Here is a 17589-nt window from a genome sequence, read left to right as displayed (position 1 = left end):
TTCTTACCCTGTATCTCTCCCTTCTATTTCTCAAATCGATCCTTCTGAAAGGCCTGTAATTCTAGACTGGGAAGACTTCCATTGCTCCCCATTGCCTTTATCACTGTCAGAATCACTATTTATCAAGCTTTCTCCATATGCCAGTTAAAACTCTTCTAGATCTGGTCTTGCCTTCCTTCATGGTCTTCTCTTGACCCTTGAAGGCTAGCCAAACTGAATCACATATAGTGGCCTGCATTCTTATGCCTCAGGGCCTTTGCACCATCTTCCTGGAGCACTCTCTCACATTCCTCCCCTAGCTAACTCCTGCCTACAAAGCTCAGATCAAGGGCTACAGCTCCCAGGAGCCTTTGTAAAGGTGTCCCCCTTCTGCTCTTCCCCAGAACCCTCCACAGAGCTCTATCAGGGGGCTGATTGCCTTAGTTGTATTTCTCCTATTAGAGTTTTCCAAGAGCCTGGCTCATTTTTGCATCCTTAGTACCTAGCGTAGAATCTGGCGCATAGTTAGTGATAAATAAAAATTAGTAATGAAGGAATGCATTAGTGAACAAATGAATGAATTCTGCTTGGAGTAGGGGGTGCTCACTAGGGAGATAATATTTGAGGTGAGTCCAAAAGAATGACTTAAGAATTTGTGAAGCAGGAATTTTAATTTCAGGGACAGGGAATGGTATGTGCCAGGCATGGAGGTTTGGGAGAGTGATATGCATTAAGGGAACTGCAGCTAGTTCTGCAGCTAGGGCAGAGGTTGAGTATGCAGGATATGCCAGAGGTGGATCTGGAGAGATGGGACAAGGGGCAATGACTGTTGGGCTCTGGGAAGCCTGACTTTGCTGAGTACAGAACAGAGCAGGACATAGTGCTTTTGATGCCATGAGGAAGATGGACAGGAGCGGGCAGTGCCACGCTGTGGGGGACTGGGAAGAAGGTGATGGGGGTGTGAGCAGAGCAGCAGGCCAGGGGACAAAGATCAGGGGCAGACTCCAGTGGGGCTTGGATGGCCATGACCTGCAGTCAGAGGAGGTTTGAGGGTTGTGGGATGGTGATTCCATGGTTTCTGGCTTGAGTTCCTGTGTGGGTGGTGAAGCCCCTCACCAAAATGGCAGCCTGGAGAGGAGCAGATTCGAGAGCAGGAGAATGAGTTCAGTTTTGCTTATAAGACATGAAAAATGTGACACTTAAAAACTGAGAACAAACTGAGGGTTGATGGGGGGTGGGAGGGAGGGGGGGTGGGTGATGGGTATTGAGGAGGGCACCTTGTGGTATGGAAACCAATTTGACAATAAATTTCATATATTGAAAAAAAAAAAAAAGACATGAAAAATGTACGTTGGAAGGGACCATCAGGTTTGGAGAGCTTTGTGAGTTCAAGGCAGAGCTAGAGGGATGGGGTCAGATCCAAGTGTGCTCAGATGATCCTAAGAGCTGAAGTTAAATATTCAGGAATTTTGTGAGACAATTGTTAAATTTGGCTATTTTTAAAAAATTAAATTATATAAAATTACAATTAAGTAAATTATATTAAAAACAGAAACTCATCACTTCTAAGGATTTCAGAGTATTTTGTTTATGCTTTTAAGATGATTTACATCTGTTATATCTATGAATATACTATATGATGTTGTGTTACTGTGTTTTTCTTCCTAACTCTGCATTCAGAGGCATCACATTGGTAGTTTGAAATCAGCCATGGTAGGAATATTTGCACCATGGAAATTGATAAACACCAAACATCAGGGCTTGATTTATTGTTTTGTTGACTGTCTAGACTTAAAATTATGGAGAAAATGTTAATATGCACATTGAACTTATATACATATTGTGCCTGTAGCTATTACATTGTGAATGGAACAGAGAAATTGAGCAGATGTTCTTCCAGTATTCAAAAAATATTACCTGATTCAGTAAAGAAATTGCTTATACCATTGACAAAGGAGTGAAGTTGCAACATGTATCTTCATTGTTTCACTTACATTGTTTCAACCAGTAAGTTGGCACAAGCAAAAATATCAACCAATATTCATGTTAGAACTATATTCATTTGTCAATTACAATTATAGGTTAGTTATGGACTTAGCAGGTTGGTAAAAATCAATGAAAGTATTCTGTAAGATTCAATTTACTATATGCGATTTACAGTATAGACTACTGTATATTTTACTACTACTTGTAAATTGCTAAACATATTTTATGTCAGTAAAATTTACAATAAACTCATATGTGCCTGCATTTTTTCCTCCAGAGGGCCTGTTGTTATATATTTACCAGCACACCACTGGGCAAATTGCCTTAGGCTGAGGAGAGACCAGAGACCAGATTGGACTCTTTGGAAAGATTCCCAGAAGAGGGAGGGACTCATCGATGGAAAGACGCTTCCATCAATGGAGAGAGGAGGGATGGATAAGTGAGGCTTAGGTACAGGGATTAGGCTGGAGGGGTAGAGAGTTCTGAGAAAGGATGCAGGGGTGAGGAGAATCTGGGGTGGGAGGCAGCTGGGCTTCACTATTTCCTCTGCCAAGTAGGATGCAAGCTGTGTCCTGAGAGTGAGAGGCAGACAAGTGAGGAACGGAGGCGGGGTGAAGGTTTGGCCCAAGTGATCAGTGAGGGACACAGAGAAGGGACCTGGGAGGATGAGGCTGACTCAGGAAGCCAGGGGATGACCATAGTGGCAGAACTGTAACCATGTGGGTTACAAGGTGGGGGAGTGACCTAGATTTTGGCCATAGGCCAAGCCCTGCAGTGAGGATTGCTATTTTATCTCCCGGGACAATCCTGGAGGAAATCAACGCTGGGAGAGGTTAAGTCCTTTATCCAAGGCCCAGAGCCAATTAGCGGCTGAGTCAGGATGCAAACTGAGGCAGCTAGGCTCTGTTGACAAGGCAGGAGCTTGCACAGTGGCACATCTCTCCTTGGCAAAGCCCCTTAGACTATGCAAATAGGAATCTCTTCAGGACAGAGATCGGCAGGGTAGGTGTGGCCAGCCACTTGGCAAGGGTTTCAGGGCATCAAAAGTACTGGCAAAGCCTCCTCAGCCTGTGGCCCGTCTGGTGTTTGCCAGCCAGCACATTCTTGCCACCACTCCACAGTGTCTACTGAAAGCGAATAATAATGAATTGGCTTGCATTTTGTAAGTTTCTTCGTTACTTTGTTTCCTAATAACTCATTCTTATTGTACTTTTAAAACATAAAGTACATGCAGACTGGGAACTTAGAAAATCAGTCCTTCCCCTTAGAACACTTGAGAAGCACTGTTCTAACCCATCCTTCTAATCACATTGCTCCTCTGCTAGAAACCCTGAGTGATCCGTGCTGGCTGTAGCAGAGGTTTCAGATGGTAGGTGGGGACTGGTTTGTGGAACTTAATTACATGTGTCATTACCAGCGTTAAAAAAAAAGAAAAAGAAGTCAAGTGAAATAGAAGATATCAGATTATATTACATGTAGTAAATACATTTTTGTTTCATTTAGTTATATATTTCATATATTATAATGCATGTTTGTACTAGCGTATGATGGAAAATGTCTTTCTATGATCACGGTAAATAAAAATGTTTGAGTGCCACTGGTCTGCAGATAAAGATGACATTGCCAGGCCTGGTGTTCCAAGTGTAAGGGGGAGAGTGATTGCTGAGGAAGAGCAGGCAATGCTTCCTGGGAAACGAGCAAAGGTGAGCTGGGTTTGGAGGATGTCCAGGTTATGGATGAGCAGAGGGAACAGTATTAGCAAAGTCAGAAAGACCATGACTTTCATGCCTAGATTGTGTGTCCAACTCCAAGAGGGCCTGGGTCATGCCACTGGGGACTTGCAGATAGCATAAGAGTTGTAGTACCTGTGATAGGAGCTTAGGGGACAGAGCCCATAAGTCTGCCAGGGAAATCAGGGAGACTTCCCAGAGGTGGCAGTTCCTTAGATGAGGAGAGTTGGGGTTTGCCAGAACAACAGGCATGTGGAAAAAGCCTGGTCAAGTGAGGATCTTATAAAGAGGCACAAGAAAGCCTATCATGTTTGGGGAACCATGAGCCACTTGGTATAGGTGGAGCATGAAAGGGAGGAGGACTTCATGTGCTGTGTTGTAAGTTGAGATTTTATTTTGGGATGAGGAGCCATGGGGGAATTTTGAGCAGAAGGATGACATGAATGTTCCTACATCTCAGGACTCTGGCAACCTGAGGAGAGTAGATTAATGGAGAGGATACCTGCAGGACCATTACTGCAATAGTTGGGCCTGAAGGAAGGCAGTGGGGGTGCAGGGGGGAGACTCAGGAGGAGCCAGCAGAACTTGGCCACCCGTCCGTGATTGGATTGGGCACTAAGAGAAGGGAGCAGGCAAGGGTGACCCCCACTGTGGCTGACTCAGGAAACTGGCTGGGTGATGGTACCTTTTTCCCAGAAAAAGAACACAGGGGGCCGAGAGGGTCCGAGGGACAAGATAACATGTTCACTGTTGAAAGGGGCACCTGACTGGCTCAGTCAGTAGAGTGTGCGGCTCTTGATCTCAGGGTCATGAGTTCAAGCCCCATGTTGGGTGTAGAGATTACTAAAAAAAAGAAAAGAAAAGAAAAGAAAAAAGAAAAGAAAATGGCACCTATAGGTGGGCATGACAATGGAATCTCTCTGCTGGAATAGAGGAGAGAGATTAGGCCAGGGATACAGCCTGGCCTGGCCTGTGCAGAGTGAGGAGAAAGCACTATCAAGGGGGCCTCAGGGAGAAAGGAGCTCATGAGAGACTGAGGGGAGTGGTCTTTGAGGCATAAGATCCAGAAATTTGGGTCCCAGGAGCCAATGGGGCAGAAAAGACTTAGGGGGAAAACCAGTCATGCAAATGCTTCAGAAAACCAAATTCCCTGAAGGAGCCATGGGATGTGGCCATTTGGGAGGCCAGTGATGCACCATCAAGGGTGCAGAGGTGGGTGGTGGGGCAGGAGCCAGAGGCTTTGGGAGAGAGTGGGGTAACACAGTGAGGCAGGGAGGAAGCAGGGCTGCACCTTTGTGCAAATCAGAAAGGGGTCCCCTGCCTCCAGGCAGATTAACCCCCTCATCCCAGCATGCTGGCCTGGCCAGAGGATGTGGGCTGGGCTTTGGCCCTGTGTGCCCCACCATCAACATGCCAATGCCCTGAGTGTAGGCCAGCCTTTCCAGAAATAGGAAAGAAGGAGAGAAGGAGTCATTGACCAAGGAGAGTGCTTGGTCATAGACCAAGACCACGTGAGGGGTTTATTTTTTTAGGATGTGAGACACGGGAGCACGTTGACTTGGATGAGAGAGGGGAACCTGTGACAAGACAGAGAGATCTGCAATAGGCTGGGTGGGCAGGTGGGCAGACAGGCAGGAAGGGGCATGCCTCTGGTGTGCTAGGGGCAAGGCTGGTGTTGTTGCCATGGAGAAAGGGAAGGGACTGAGGAGGAGCAGGGCTGTGTGCTGAGCCCACAGCCTGGGGCCCAGTGTGCAGGCCACTCCTGCTGGCAAGAGTCAGCTGAGAATCTCTGCAGCTGAGCAGGGATCCTGAGACACAGCTGAGACTGCCAGTCCCGGGGGACCAGTGGTTCCGGTGCCCAGGACCGGGTGACATCTAGAATGCAGGCTCTGGGTCGAGAACTGGGCAGACCAGGCTGGAGAGGGTCTTGGCACAGAGCTTTAGTTTACTTAATTTACCTTTTACTGTGGAAAATTTTCAAACACGCCCAAAGGTTGTGGGAAACTCAAACGAACCCTCTTATCATTAGACTTCAGTGATTATAATGATTGTCAGTATTATTGTATGACCCCCCCCCCCCGTAAGTACTTTTTTAAAAACTTTAAAAAAAATTGTTTAATAGATTTTTTTAGAGAAGTTTTAGGTTCACAGCAAAATTGAGCAGAAGGTACAGAGAGATTTCCCATATATCCCTGGTTGAAAACTTTATTTGGAAATAATTTTAAGCTTACAGAAATTGCAAGGACAAGTTTCTTTATTTTTAAATCATGTTTTTCTTATTAGAGAATATGTTCTCAGAATGTATATAGAGGAAAATTAAGATCATTCATGACCCTACCACCCCAAAGTAAGTACTATCACTCTTCTGGTGTATTTCCTTCCGGTCTTTTTTTTCTGTGATTTTATGTACATATATTTTTAAAAGATAACTGTTTCTTTTTTTTTTTACATTTATTTATTTTTGAAAGAGAGTGTGTGTGTGAATTGGTGAGGGGCAGAGGGAGAGGGAGACACAGAATCTGAAGCAGACTCCCTGCTCCGAGCTGTCAGCACAGAGCCCAATGTGGGGTTCGAACTCACAAGCCACGAAATCATGACCTCAGCTGAAGTCAGATGCCTAACTGACTGAGCCACCCAGGTGCCCCTTATGTACATATTTTTAATTGGACTTCTTTTACCCAGAAAATAACCCCATTCCTCAAAACCTTCCTGATTGGTGTGTCCATATGAACTGGCTCAGTCCCAGGGCCCTCACCCCCAAAGCCCTCCACAGAGACTGCAGAGAGCAACAATTGATCCAAGTTTGTGGTTTGTGGGTGCCCTCATTCCTTGGTTTCAGTGCTAATTCAGGTTTCCTCTTAACATTCCTCTCATTTTTGTTTTTCTTGGGTAATATTGGTTGATTTCTGTGGGATGAGTTGTCCAGTGCTCCTTGAACCACCATCTTGCCTGCCTCCCACACTCATCTCTGGATTTGGGACATCTGTGTCTGAGCCTCTCTCCCCAACTCACTTGAGCACTCTCTGAGGGTAGGGCTCCGCTGATTCATCTCAACGTAAGGCACAGCTGGCCTCAAGAAATATGTATGGAACTGAATCAGCCCATTTATTTGGCATTGCCCAGTCCCATCTATGCTGCAGTCTCTTGCCTTATATTAATTTACACCCACCAGCATGGTGTCTAGAATACAATAGGTGCCCAATAAATGTATGTTACTGCCGCTACCAATAACATGGGGATTTCTATACATGTTAGGTCTCTGCCGTTTTTTCCTTCTTCCCTTTCCTGCCTCCCCCTACTTCCAGATGGTAAAGAAAAGATACCATTTCAACATGCCAGAGGGAAGGTGCCCCCTGTTTGTCCCCCTGTCTTCTGTAAGTTGGGAGTAGATCTAAGTTGGCAGTGGACTCACAAGAAGCAGTTCCTTGCTCTGAGGCTTTGCATTGTTCACAATACCAATTATCATTAGCAGTAATTAAAACTATTTCAGGATCAGTTCAAAGCTGTCTTTGAGGTATTTTAAGTTGGACCAAAGTCCTCTATGTATCTAGCTCTAAACCAAGTTTCCTGGTGTCATTAGAAGCCCACTTGTATTTGGAGAATACCCAATCTGTATATTTTGATTGCCTGAACATTTCATAAATTTCAGGGGTGATTGTCACAAGTGGGCCAATGCCCCCAGGGCTGTTTAGACTGTCTTAACACATCCTACTCTCCCACTCAATTAAGTGAAGGGGACCATGGAGATGGGAGAAGAGGTAGGGGTCTGCAGAGGGTCTTTCCTTAGAGCCAGGCCCTCTGGCCAGGTGGAACCCCTAGGCCCAGAGTGAGGGTGGCAGAAATCAGAACAGGAAGAGATGAGGGCTTGGTTTAGGGTGGGGGCATCAGGACTTGGGAAGAAGGTGGGAACCCAACTGGGAGGGCCAGGCTGTGAGGAGGAGAGCAGGAAGGCCTTGAGAACATCTTAAGTGATACTCATATTTGATTGAAAGATAAAAACAGGGAAAGAACCACTTTTGGCATGTTGGACTTCTAGGGAGTTAGCCAGCAATCTGTTCTAACTCTTGGTTGGCCCTGGCCCTAACCCTGGGCCTGGAGGACTGGCAGTAGCATTGGGGCCTGAGATGGCTGTTCCCTAAACACCTCCACAACTCTTCAGGACCCTCCACGATTGGCACCAGACATCTTGCTGCCTGTTGACAGAGTGGGTTCAACTGGTGGGCTAAGCTGGGTGACTTCCTCTTAGAGGGCTTCTGAACTGGATGGCAAAGGAGGGTGGAGGGCAATTCAAATGGGAAAAAAAGAAGTTCTGGAACAGTGGAGAACTGGGGAAGGGCCCTACAGGCAGAAGTACCGTTTAGTCAGGGCAGTGGGACCAAGAAGGGGGACCAGTCAAGGAAAAACTATCTTTCCTAAGTACCTTTGGCCATGACTGGTGTGAGTGCTGGGTAGTTCCTGCTCCGAACAGTGGTGTTTGTAGTCTGAGGGTTTGTGGTTTGGAAATAGGAACCTGCTGGTGTCTTGGGTTTCCCCATACGCCCTGCTTTGCTCAGAGCCCACCAGACCCTCTTGGTCTCTGATCTGAATCCCTAATTAGATTTTTGTGCAGCATTCACATCTTTGCCCTTCTTTTCAGCTTGAAGACCTGATGCCATGCCCCACTGAAGCAGAATGCCAGCAGCAGCTGTGGCCCCTGCTCCTAGGAGCTGTGCCACCCACCCTACACATGCACACACCCACACCAACCCCAGGGCCCAGGCCTCAGCCTAGGCTGGGGGGGTTGTGCAGGAGTGGGGCAGGCAGTCGGGGCCCAGCTCATGGTGGTGAGTACCCAGAGAGAGGAAGAAGGGAGGACATCATGTCCTTGGCCTCACACAGTCAGGGGGAGGCAGAGGGCAGGATGACCCACTTTCAGAGTGGCGTGGCTGTGACTGGGACTGCTTCACATGGTCAGTCTGCATATACATGTCAGTCTTAAACTCTTCAAAAGGGGCTGTTAAACATCTGTATCCTGTTTTCATTAGCTTGTAAGCCATGGTGATGGGGACCTGTCTAGTTCTCTGAGCTAACAAGTGTGCCCAGAGGCTAATAAACAGCAGATGCCTCTAATAAATATGATTTTAATACTCAGTGTAAATGTGTGTGTAAATACATCTGTGAAATGAAAGGCGGGAGCTGAATTCTATATGCAAGTTGCACAATTTCTTAGCTGTTTTGAAATAAGAACTGTAGTGTGACTGTGTATGGATGGTATAGGTTTTGGACTACAGAATGTGTGTACAGGGTGAAGGGAGTGTTTTTTTGTGGATAGCCTATATATGTGTGGTGTGAGGTGAGGGGTATGTGTGTGTACGTATATGTTTGTGTCGTGTGTGTGTGAGTGTATGTGTATGTAAAAGAAGTCTCCGTCAGATCGGTTGGAGAAAAAACCAGCTACATAGTTTACAAGATCTGGTGCAGAATGAAAGTGTAGGGCCGGCCCCTTGTTCAAAATTACTGGGAATTTCAAGACAGCTGCAACAGCACGTCAAACCGAGCTTGGCCTTTCTGAGCGTGGAGCCCCATATGACTTTATAGGTTGAACGCCCACGATCCCTGGCTGGAGAGTGTGCACCTCCTTTCTCCCCTCAGCCTTCCTTTACTACCTTGGTAAGTCCTTGAATCCCTTTGCTCTTTCCCCATCTAGTTCCCGGGGTGATTTGGGGAGTGTATGGTGCTAGCCAGAGGCAGCCCAGAGAGGAGCTATAGCAGGTGGCCTGCGCATCTCCTGGTCCTCCTTACATTTCAGTCTGGACCTCATCACGGGTACCATCAGGTGTCTCTCTGCTTCTTGCTAAAAATAGTCTCCTGGGGATGTGCACGCCCCCTCCAAGACCCCCCACTGCCCATCAAGGGCTTCAGTTCCTGGGAGCCCTGATGGGCCCTCTACTGATCTTGTGCCACATACCACAACTACCTGTGGGGAAGAGATGGCAAAGGGGATCAGCTGCTGCTGGGGCAGCACTGGGGCAGCAGAGCTCACAGCCCCGAATTCTCAGTGAGGGGGTGTGGAGGGTGGGGACTCCTTAAGTCCTTCCTGTTTATTGCCCTGATTTACCTCCTCTCCAGTTAAGTATGGTGTGCCTGCTTCAGAGCACACTCAGGAGATGCTAATGGATAATAAAGAGGGTGTTCCCGCCCCAATACCTATACTTGTCAATAATTAGCAATGATTTCCTAGGTTCTGGGAGGAGGCAATGGCACCCGGCCTGCCCCAGCTGGTTTAACTCATCATTGTAGCATTAGCATAGCAATTCCAAGGTCCCTGAGTGGGGTATTCCACTCATACCTGGGGGTATTCCAGGTATGGCTTCTCCCAAGGGTTAAGGGAATTTGAGAAGTTACTTCACCATGTTCCTGATCCTAGCCAGAGACCGGTCCCTAAACTCAAGCCCTTCCAGCTCCCCTAGTAACCATGGGACTCCTGTGGTCTTCTGTCCTGGGGATTCCAGATGGGACTGTGTGAACAGAATGCCTGGAGGGCCTCCCTGAGGAAAGCCAATGGCCTTAAGCCAAAGGACCCAGGAGTGTAAAGGTTGTTTGGGCAAGTGTACAGGGCAAGGTAGGCAAGAAAGGGGATTCCGGCCCAAGTGATTGAGCAGGAGTAGAGATTTCAATAAACTTGTTAATCACTGGCCATGGGGTTTGACCTGCCCCAGAGAGAGGGAGTGACAAAGGCCCCCATGCAGGGGTGTGATGACCAGCTGGCTTTCCAGGAAAAAAAAAAAAAAAAAGCCCTTGTTAAGAATCTTCCAATGTCTGTGGTGTAAATACTCCCACCAAGTCCAATTTCAAGCTGCCACTGGTTTAACAACTGGCTTACAGAATTCTTGAATATTTAACAGCCAGCTCTCACTCACTTCCCATTAGCTCACTGTCCCCACCAGAGGCCGTCAACAGCACAAGCCCCCAGGACCCATCCGCATGCCTCTCTGAGCCCAGGCTCCCACTTCCCTGGCTGTATTGCAAAATGTTATGCACGCATTGGACAGTGCATGAGCCCAGGCTTGAGACAGGCCATTTAGCCCTTCATGCTCCTTGTGCTTCAGTCCTGGGGGAAGGCTGGCTGGTCAGCCTTGCGGCTTACCATGATGCTGCTGAGGTGATGGATGTGAAATGACTTTGCCAAAGTGAACAGCAAACCTAGTCAAGTGAAGTGCCACAGCCCAAGGCCCAGGGACTACCTATTTCTAATCTGGAGCAGTGGGGAAGTCTGACTCCATGCCAACCACAATGGTTTGACAAGCCCTAGTTTGGAGCATCTAGCAGTTTGCCATCTGACAAGCCACCCTGCCTCTCCCCTCCCTCAGTCACATGCAGCTGCCTCACACACTCCCACTTCCAGGAGACCAGGTGTGCAGGGTGATGAACACCAGGTAGCCAGGAAGCCACTAGGTCAGTTCCCTGAACCACAGAACAACACAACACCCATCCCAGGGGTTGGGAATCTATCCACAAAAGTCCACTTGTAGAAGGGGCTTCCTGGTATTGTGGCCAGGCCATTTCTCTGGGTGCAGGGTTTTCATTGTGCAATCTTCTCAGAGACCCACCTGTACTTGACTCCTTCCCAGTGACTCCATCTCTCCCTCCTCTGGGCTTCTGGAATGGTACAAGGGCCCCACCTTACTTAGCCAGGCAGCTGTGATGAGAGGTGTTGACCCAGCTGCCTCTCTGCTAGCTCACTGTGTCAGGTGGAAGGGGCTGAGAGAGCAGCAGGGCCATATCTTTCTGTATGGCCAGGGACCCTGGGACTGTCCGGAGGCAGGACTGGGGCCAGGGTCCTCTGGGAGTCAGCCAGACACTGGGTGATGAATGGTACAGGGAGCCGATGAGAAACAGGCTCTGGGCCAGGAAAAACAGCCCAGAGCTACAGGTGTTCTGCTGTTCCTGCTCCTTTCCTGTCTTAATCCCTCCTGTTTGGTGACAGCACTCAGCCAGGCCTGGAGACCAGCAGGGAACACCTGGTGACCTGAGAGTAAATTTCTATGGGGGATGGAGATGGTCACATGTGTCTGGTTTCTGTGAACGTCACACTCCACGTCATTGCAGGAGACAGAGTTACAAATGACCCAGCACACCGCATGGCAACACATGCTTGGCTGGGAGTGGGCACACATGTGAGAGACAGAGTAGAAGACTCCATGGAGGGGTCATTTGACCCCTTGACCATTTGAATGGGGTCATGAAAGTGGGCCCCCCCCCCACCTCCATAGCCCCAGTCTCTCTGCACAGACTGGCCCCAACCCTAGGACTCACAGATCTGCCTTCTGGGAATCCCTGGGGTGGCCCAAGGCAGCCTGCCCTCCTCAGCAAGAGATCACACAGCCAACTTCCTCCATCCAAAGCCTTCCAGAACCTCACCACTGGCTTTGCCAACATGGTGGACATTTCCCCTTCTCAGAACGTAAGGGAGTGAGATTCTCTGGCTGCTCTTTCCATGAATGAGCAGGTGAGGGGGGAGAAGGAGGGCTGTAGCACTTGGGGAAGGGGCTCTCTTAGAAAGTTCCTGGAAGGTGAGAGGGAACAGGAGGGGAGGAGACAATACTGTGGCCTAGAGGATGGGGTCTGCCCAGAGCTGGAGCCCATCTGGATCCCGGTGTACCCTCCCAGAAGTTCAGGGTTGGCACCAACCCACTTTAGGGCCTTAAAAAGGTTGCTCCGGCTGAGGTCTGGTCCCCCACAAAGTGCTGACTCTGGATCGGATGTGATGAAAGAGGGAAAATGACTGTAGCAATTGAGTTCATGGCAAATGCTTGTGTGTGTGTCCCCTCATTTAAAAAACAATCTCTGTGCATTGTTGATTCTGGGACTGTCCTCTCTCTGCCTCTCTGGAGAATTTTATGGGATTCCAAGCTTGGTTTAGAATGTAGGAAAAACACCTACCCACCCCGTGCTGTGCACAAAGTAGGAGCCTAGTGAATGCATGTGCCTTTTCTTTAGCCGTTCAAAGTGGTCACTTGGGGTTGAGGGAAAAGGGGCTTCCCCAGCCTAGAAGCTGATGGGCCTTTGGTCCCTGCCTCTCCTCCTTCTTCCCTCTCCAGCTGAGGACAGATACCTGGATGTCATAACATACTCCGTGTCCTCACCTGTATATTCTGGGACACAGGCTGGGGAGGGTACCTGAGTAGGTCCCCTCTGACTGAGGATGAACTTTCTTGCACCGTGGGCTGCCCTGTACCAGTCCCAGGATGGATGCAGAAGGGTGAGGCACTAATCCTGCTTGTTGGGCAGGATGCTGGCAGGAGGGCGGGGATGAGCAGGGGCGGGGCTTCCAGAACAAAGGAGAATGGGGAGCCCTGGGGGCCCAGGCTAGGCATCAAAAAGGCTCTGCAGAGTGAGCAGGCTATCGCAGCTGCCTGCCTCTGTGTCCAGCAGTCAGTCAGCCAGCTTGCGCCGGTCCCTTCTGCCTGCCCCAGACGGGCACCAAACAACACTCTGCTTAGAGAGGCCTTGTTCTCCAGCGTGATTGCGCCCACACTGCTCTGTGGTTTTCTCTACTTGGTGTGGGTTGCTGCTGCAGTTCCAGAGGAGGGCAGAGGGATGGCTGAGAGTGGAGCCAGGAGCCGGGAGGGCCGTCGGGAGCATGCCTTCATCCCGGAGCCCTTTGATGGAGCCAACGTAGCCCCACACCTCTGGCTGCACCGCTTCGAGGCCATCAGTGACCTCAACCATTGGGACCATGTCACCAAACTAAGGTTCCTGAAAGAGTCCCTCAGGGGAGATGCCCTGGAGGTCTACAGTGGACTCAGCCCCAAGGACCAGGAAGACTATGGGGCTGTGAAAGAGACCCTCCTGAAGGCCTTCGGGGGGCCCGAGGCCACCCACAGCCACCTGCCCAAGGAGATCGTCTTTGCCAACAGCATGGGTAAGGGCTACTACCTCAAGGGGAAAATTGGCAAAGTGCCCGTGAGGTTCCTGGTGGACTCGGGGGCCCAGGTCTCTGTGGTCCACCCCAACTTGTGGGAGGAGGTCACAGATGGTGACTTGGACACTCTGCGGCCCTTTGAGAATGTGGTAAAAGTGGCCAATGGGGCTGAAATGAAGATCCTGGGCATTTGGGATACAGTGGTGTCCCTGGGCAAGCTGAAGCTGAAGGCAGAGTTCCTAGTGGCCAATGCAAGTGCTGAAGAAGCCATCATTGGTACCGATGTGCTCCAGGACCACAATGCCGTCCTGGACTTCGAGCATCGCACGTGCACCCTGAAGGGGAAGAAGTTCCGGCTCCTGCCTGTTGGAGGGTCCCTGGAAGATGAGTTCGACCTGGAGCTCATAGAGGAGGAGCCCTCCTCAGGGGAGGGGGGACAGCAGCTCTCCTACTGAGAAGCCCCCTTTTCTTTACCCCCCAAACATTGGTTGGAAGACCCACCACAATGGAGGGGAAGGGCAGATATCCCCACTGGGGTCACTGGGTTTTGCCAGCCCTCTGGGTTTTGCCTCCTCCTCTTTCTGCAGGGGCCTTAAGCTGCCGCTGGTGGGGGAGGCTTCTATCTGAAAAGGCACAGGTGAGGGAGAACAGGCTGGCCATCTCAGTGGGAGGGAGAGTCCTCTTGGTGGTCAAGCGGTTATTGCTGCCAAAGATTTAAGGCTGGAAGAAGGTTCCAAGAAGGCTAGAAGTGACTGTCTTGGAGAGAGAACTGGGGCACCCCGTCAGATCGATCCCCTGAGTTATGGCTCAGTCACTTTGAGGTGCATGCAGTTTATTTCAGCTGGGCTGGGTCCTGGCTGCAAGATCCTCACAGGCAAGACCCAGCATTTGCGGATGAGGGTCACAGCTGCTCTGGGATTCTTTCCTGTTGGGTCTTCCCACCTACCTGTATGATGTAGTTTCCTTCTGTCATTGCTTTGAAACCCATCGAGCCTTATGCCAATAATTCATTACTTCAAAAACCAATAAAAATTGACTCATGGAAAAACCACATAATGTGTTGACTGGGGATGAATGGAATGGATGTGAGAGGCTGGGTACAACAGGGAGAAAATGTCAAAGAGAAGGAAGATCTAGTCAGTGAGTGACTAGCCTGGAGATGTAAGAGAATATATACACAGTGACTGTATATATGTTTTGGATTTTCTAAGATAGCCTCAGTTTCAAATATTTTTACTTATTTCTTCCATAATTCCTCTAATTATTTCAAACTCCAATATGTTTGCATCCAAATTGCCTCTTATCCCCAAGAGTGACCCTAAAGTTATTTGTGAGGTGCTGATTGGAGATAGGAAGATTATGGTTATTGTAAACAAGTGGGCAAGTACCTTCCTGACAAATAGTTCTTACAGCCACCGGGGAAACAGAGGTGACCTTGGAGGCAGAAAGGTGAGGGGACAAGTGTTGACCTGCACGGGGCAGCCCAAGGGAGTCTGGAGGACAGAGGAGCAGGTAGCAGTGGGCGCTCTGGCATCAGGAGGACAGCTCCTTCCTGGAGGGACTTGGGGCCTGAAAGAGAGAGATGGGATGAAGTGGGGAGGACATTCCTAGATCTGGGAATGGGGTGTTCACCTCTTTTAGGGCTCTACCTCATATCTGCTCCCAGGTTTCTGCCTCTCTCTTTGGAACTCAGTAGGGTTGGAAATTTGGAAACACCCAGGCGAAAAGATCTGCAGGGAGACCAAGGGTGCAAAGCCTCAAGAGCTGTTGAAGATGAAGGCCATCTTCCCTTCATGAGGGTGGGATGAGCCTCTCCTGGAAGTTTCCACCCAGACATCCGTCCCCAGGGGAGAGACAAATAGCTAAGCAGGAGCCAGAGGCAGGGATGAGTCTTTTTTCTCAGAAGCCCCTGGGGACTTGACCCTGGCCCTCCTGAAGCTGCTCTGAGCCAGGGGTGCTTGCTTCCTTCTCAGAGTCCAGCTGTGATTCTCCTGGAAACTGAGGCCCAGGTGCAGCCCTAATCCTCATGATTACTGCAGCCCATCCCTGCGCAGCCAAGCGTATTAAAAGGAATTGGCTCCAGGCTCAGGGCACGTGAGGCGGTGGGCAGTGCTGGATCAGAAGGAAGTCTTTTTCCGGTGAAGTGAGGCCTGGAGAGGGGGTGCCCTGTGAGAGGCCTGGCTGTGGAGGTGGGAGAACTCCAGAAGGAGGTAGGAGGACTGGGGAAGGGGATGGTCTCCTTGTGCCTCCCAGGTCCCTTTCTCAAGTTTGGTTTTCAGCTCCTAACAAATGTGGCTTCTCTCCTAGGCCAAGCCCTCCCCTCAGGGGACAACCCAGGTGGCACCTCCCTGTGACCTATTTTCCTTCAGGTCCTTCAGATCCGAAGCACATGCGGGGCTGAAGGAGGGAGGGTGAGCCTGAAGGAGGGAGGGTGAGCCGTGGGAGGGTAGGGAGGTGGACAGGGGATGGGGAGTTGGGTGCCAGGTTGGAACTCCTGGCCAACACCCAGGTTGTCCCTGCTCTGCCCTTCCCCAGGTACAGCAGCTGCTGAGCCCCGTCCTATGTGAACAGGAACAGGGTAACCTGTATCTCTGCTGCGGAGATGCTTGCTCCCCTGTTCTGAGTGAGGGGAGCCGGTCTGAGCCACCAGCTCTCTCCCATGGAGAAAAATGAGCCCCAAGGTGGGTCCAGCCAGAGGGGAAATCGGTGACTTCTGAAGCACAGGCTCCCATGGAGGAAGGAACTAAGCGGTGGCTCTTAACCTGGGCGGGGATTGGGGGCCAGAGACCTGAGACAAATGCTGTGCGTGTGGTTACAAATGCAAATACGTGAAGGTGGAGCCTGGGCTGCAAGACCGGTGACATGAGCCTCTGGGAGAAGAGCATCAAGGGGGGAGCCCTGGAGAGCAGCTAGGAAAAGTAGGTTGTGGGCACATCGCAGAGGGCTTTGTGCCTGTGAGGAGTTTGTGCGTAACGTGCACACAAACATTTAAACCGTGGAGGATCAGAAAGACCCTTCCAGCTTCTGAGTGTGTGATGGGAGTACAGCAGCAGCGGCGAGTGTAGCTCTGGAAGCTAGGGTACTATTCAGACTTAGGGTCTGAATTTGAGATGATAGGAAGGAGACAGGGAAGGTTGTAAAGGTTTAATACTGGCTGCACATTAGGATCACCTAGGAGCATCAATTAAAGCTGGTTCTTCAGGGTCCTACCGGGCAGCCAGGCTGCAGAATTTGTGGTCTACATCCCACCTGTCTATGTCCCCTTGTGACCCAAAGGGTGACACCCAGGCCAGCAGAAAAGCAGCATCAGTGGCCCCCAGACCATGTTAGAAATGCAGAATCTCTACCCATCCCCCCAGACCTGCACCTGAGCCTCCACTGAACAAGCTTGCCAGGTGATTCTCATGCACGGGAATGTTTGAAAAGCTCTGGCCGAGAACAATCTAGTTAAGGGGCAACTCATGGCTCCTGCAAGGTACCCACTTCTCAAATGAGACCATCACACCCTAAATGGCTACTAATTCCCCACACTATGCTACATAATTCCTCATGCCTTATCCAGCAAACATTTATTCTACTTTTAAACTTTGGTTTTGAAATAATTTCAGACTTCCAGAAAAGCTGCAAAAGCAGTACAAAAAATTTCCATCCATTTCACCTAGTTTCCCCAAATAGTAACATTTTACCAATTAATCTTATCTTCTCATTCTCTCCTTGTCTGTATCGATGTGTATAAACTGTTTGAAGATTGCAAATAAATATGCATTTACTTCTAAAGATTTTAGTGTCTATTTCCTAAAAAACAAGGGATTCTCTTACATAACTACAATACAGTGATCAAAATCAGGACACTAACGTTGGTATACCACTGTTTTTACCTGATCTGCAGACCTTATTACATTTTTCCAATTATCCCAATAGTGACCTTTATAGCAAAAGAAAACCACTGTTTTCTGGTCCAGGACTCAGTCCAGCCACACACTGCATTTG

The 17589-nt window shown here is 49.5% G+C and overlaps 1 protein-coding gene and 1 long non-coding RNA gene across 8 annotated transcripts in view; both read left to right on the top strand.

Moving 5' to 3' along the window:
- LOC102971500 overlaps positions 1-8825 on the top strand; it is a 103998-nt gene extending 95173 nt beyond the window's left edge. For 6 of the 7 annotated variants that reach the window (XR_006215798.1, XR_006215804.1, XR_006215800.1 and 3 more), the window contains 3 exons: positions 2243-3668; positions 5979-6042; positions 8332-8825. This is a non-coding gene — a long non-coding RNA (uncharacterized LOC102971500). The remainder of the gene's footprint in view (positions 1-2242; positions 3669-5978; positions 6043-8331) is intronic. The other variant, XR_006215795.1, reaches the window with a different exon arrangement.
- A 3286-nt stretch (positions 8826-12111) lies between these two features.
- Positions 12112-14868, top strand: ASPRV1 (aspartic peptidase retroviral like 1). Its single transcript, XM_007083509.3, has 2 exons — positions 12112-12138; positions 12786-14868. Exons 1-2 carry the CDS (start codon positions 12112-12114, stop codon positions 14052-14054), a joined length of 1296 nt encoding a protein of 431 aa, XP_007083571.2. The 3' UTR covers positions 14055-14868.
- Positions 14869-17589: the final 2721 nt, after the last annotated feature.

Source organism: Panthera tigris, chromosome A3 (assembly GCF_018350195.1).
Source record: "Panthera tigris isolate Pti1 chromosome A3, P.tigris_Pti1_mat1.1, whole genome shotgun sequence".
NCBI lineage: Eukaryota > Metazoa > Chordata > Mammalia > Carnivora > Felidae > Panthera > Panthera tigris.
The sequence above is the reverse complement of the archived record's forward strand: the minus strand, read 5'-3'. Positions and strand labels throughout refer to the sequence as shown.

Excerpts from the sequence above, each read along its gene's own strand:
- ASPRV1 (XM_007083509.3), top strand. The coding sequence starts at position 12,112 with ATGGTGGACATTTCCCCTTCTCAGAAC. Across the intron at positions 12,139-12,785 it reads ACATTTCCCCTTCTCAGAAC|ATACCTGGATGTCATAACAT; the intron begins GTAAGGGAGTGA and ends AGCTGAGGACAG.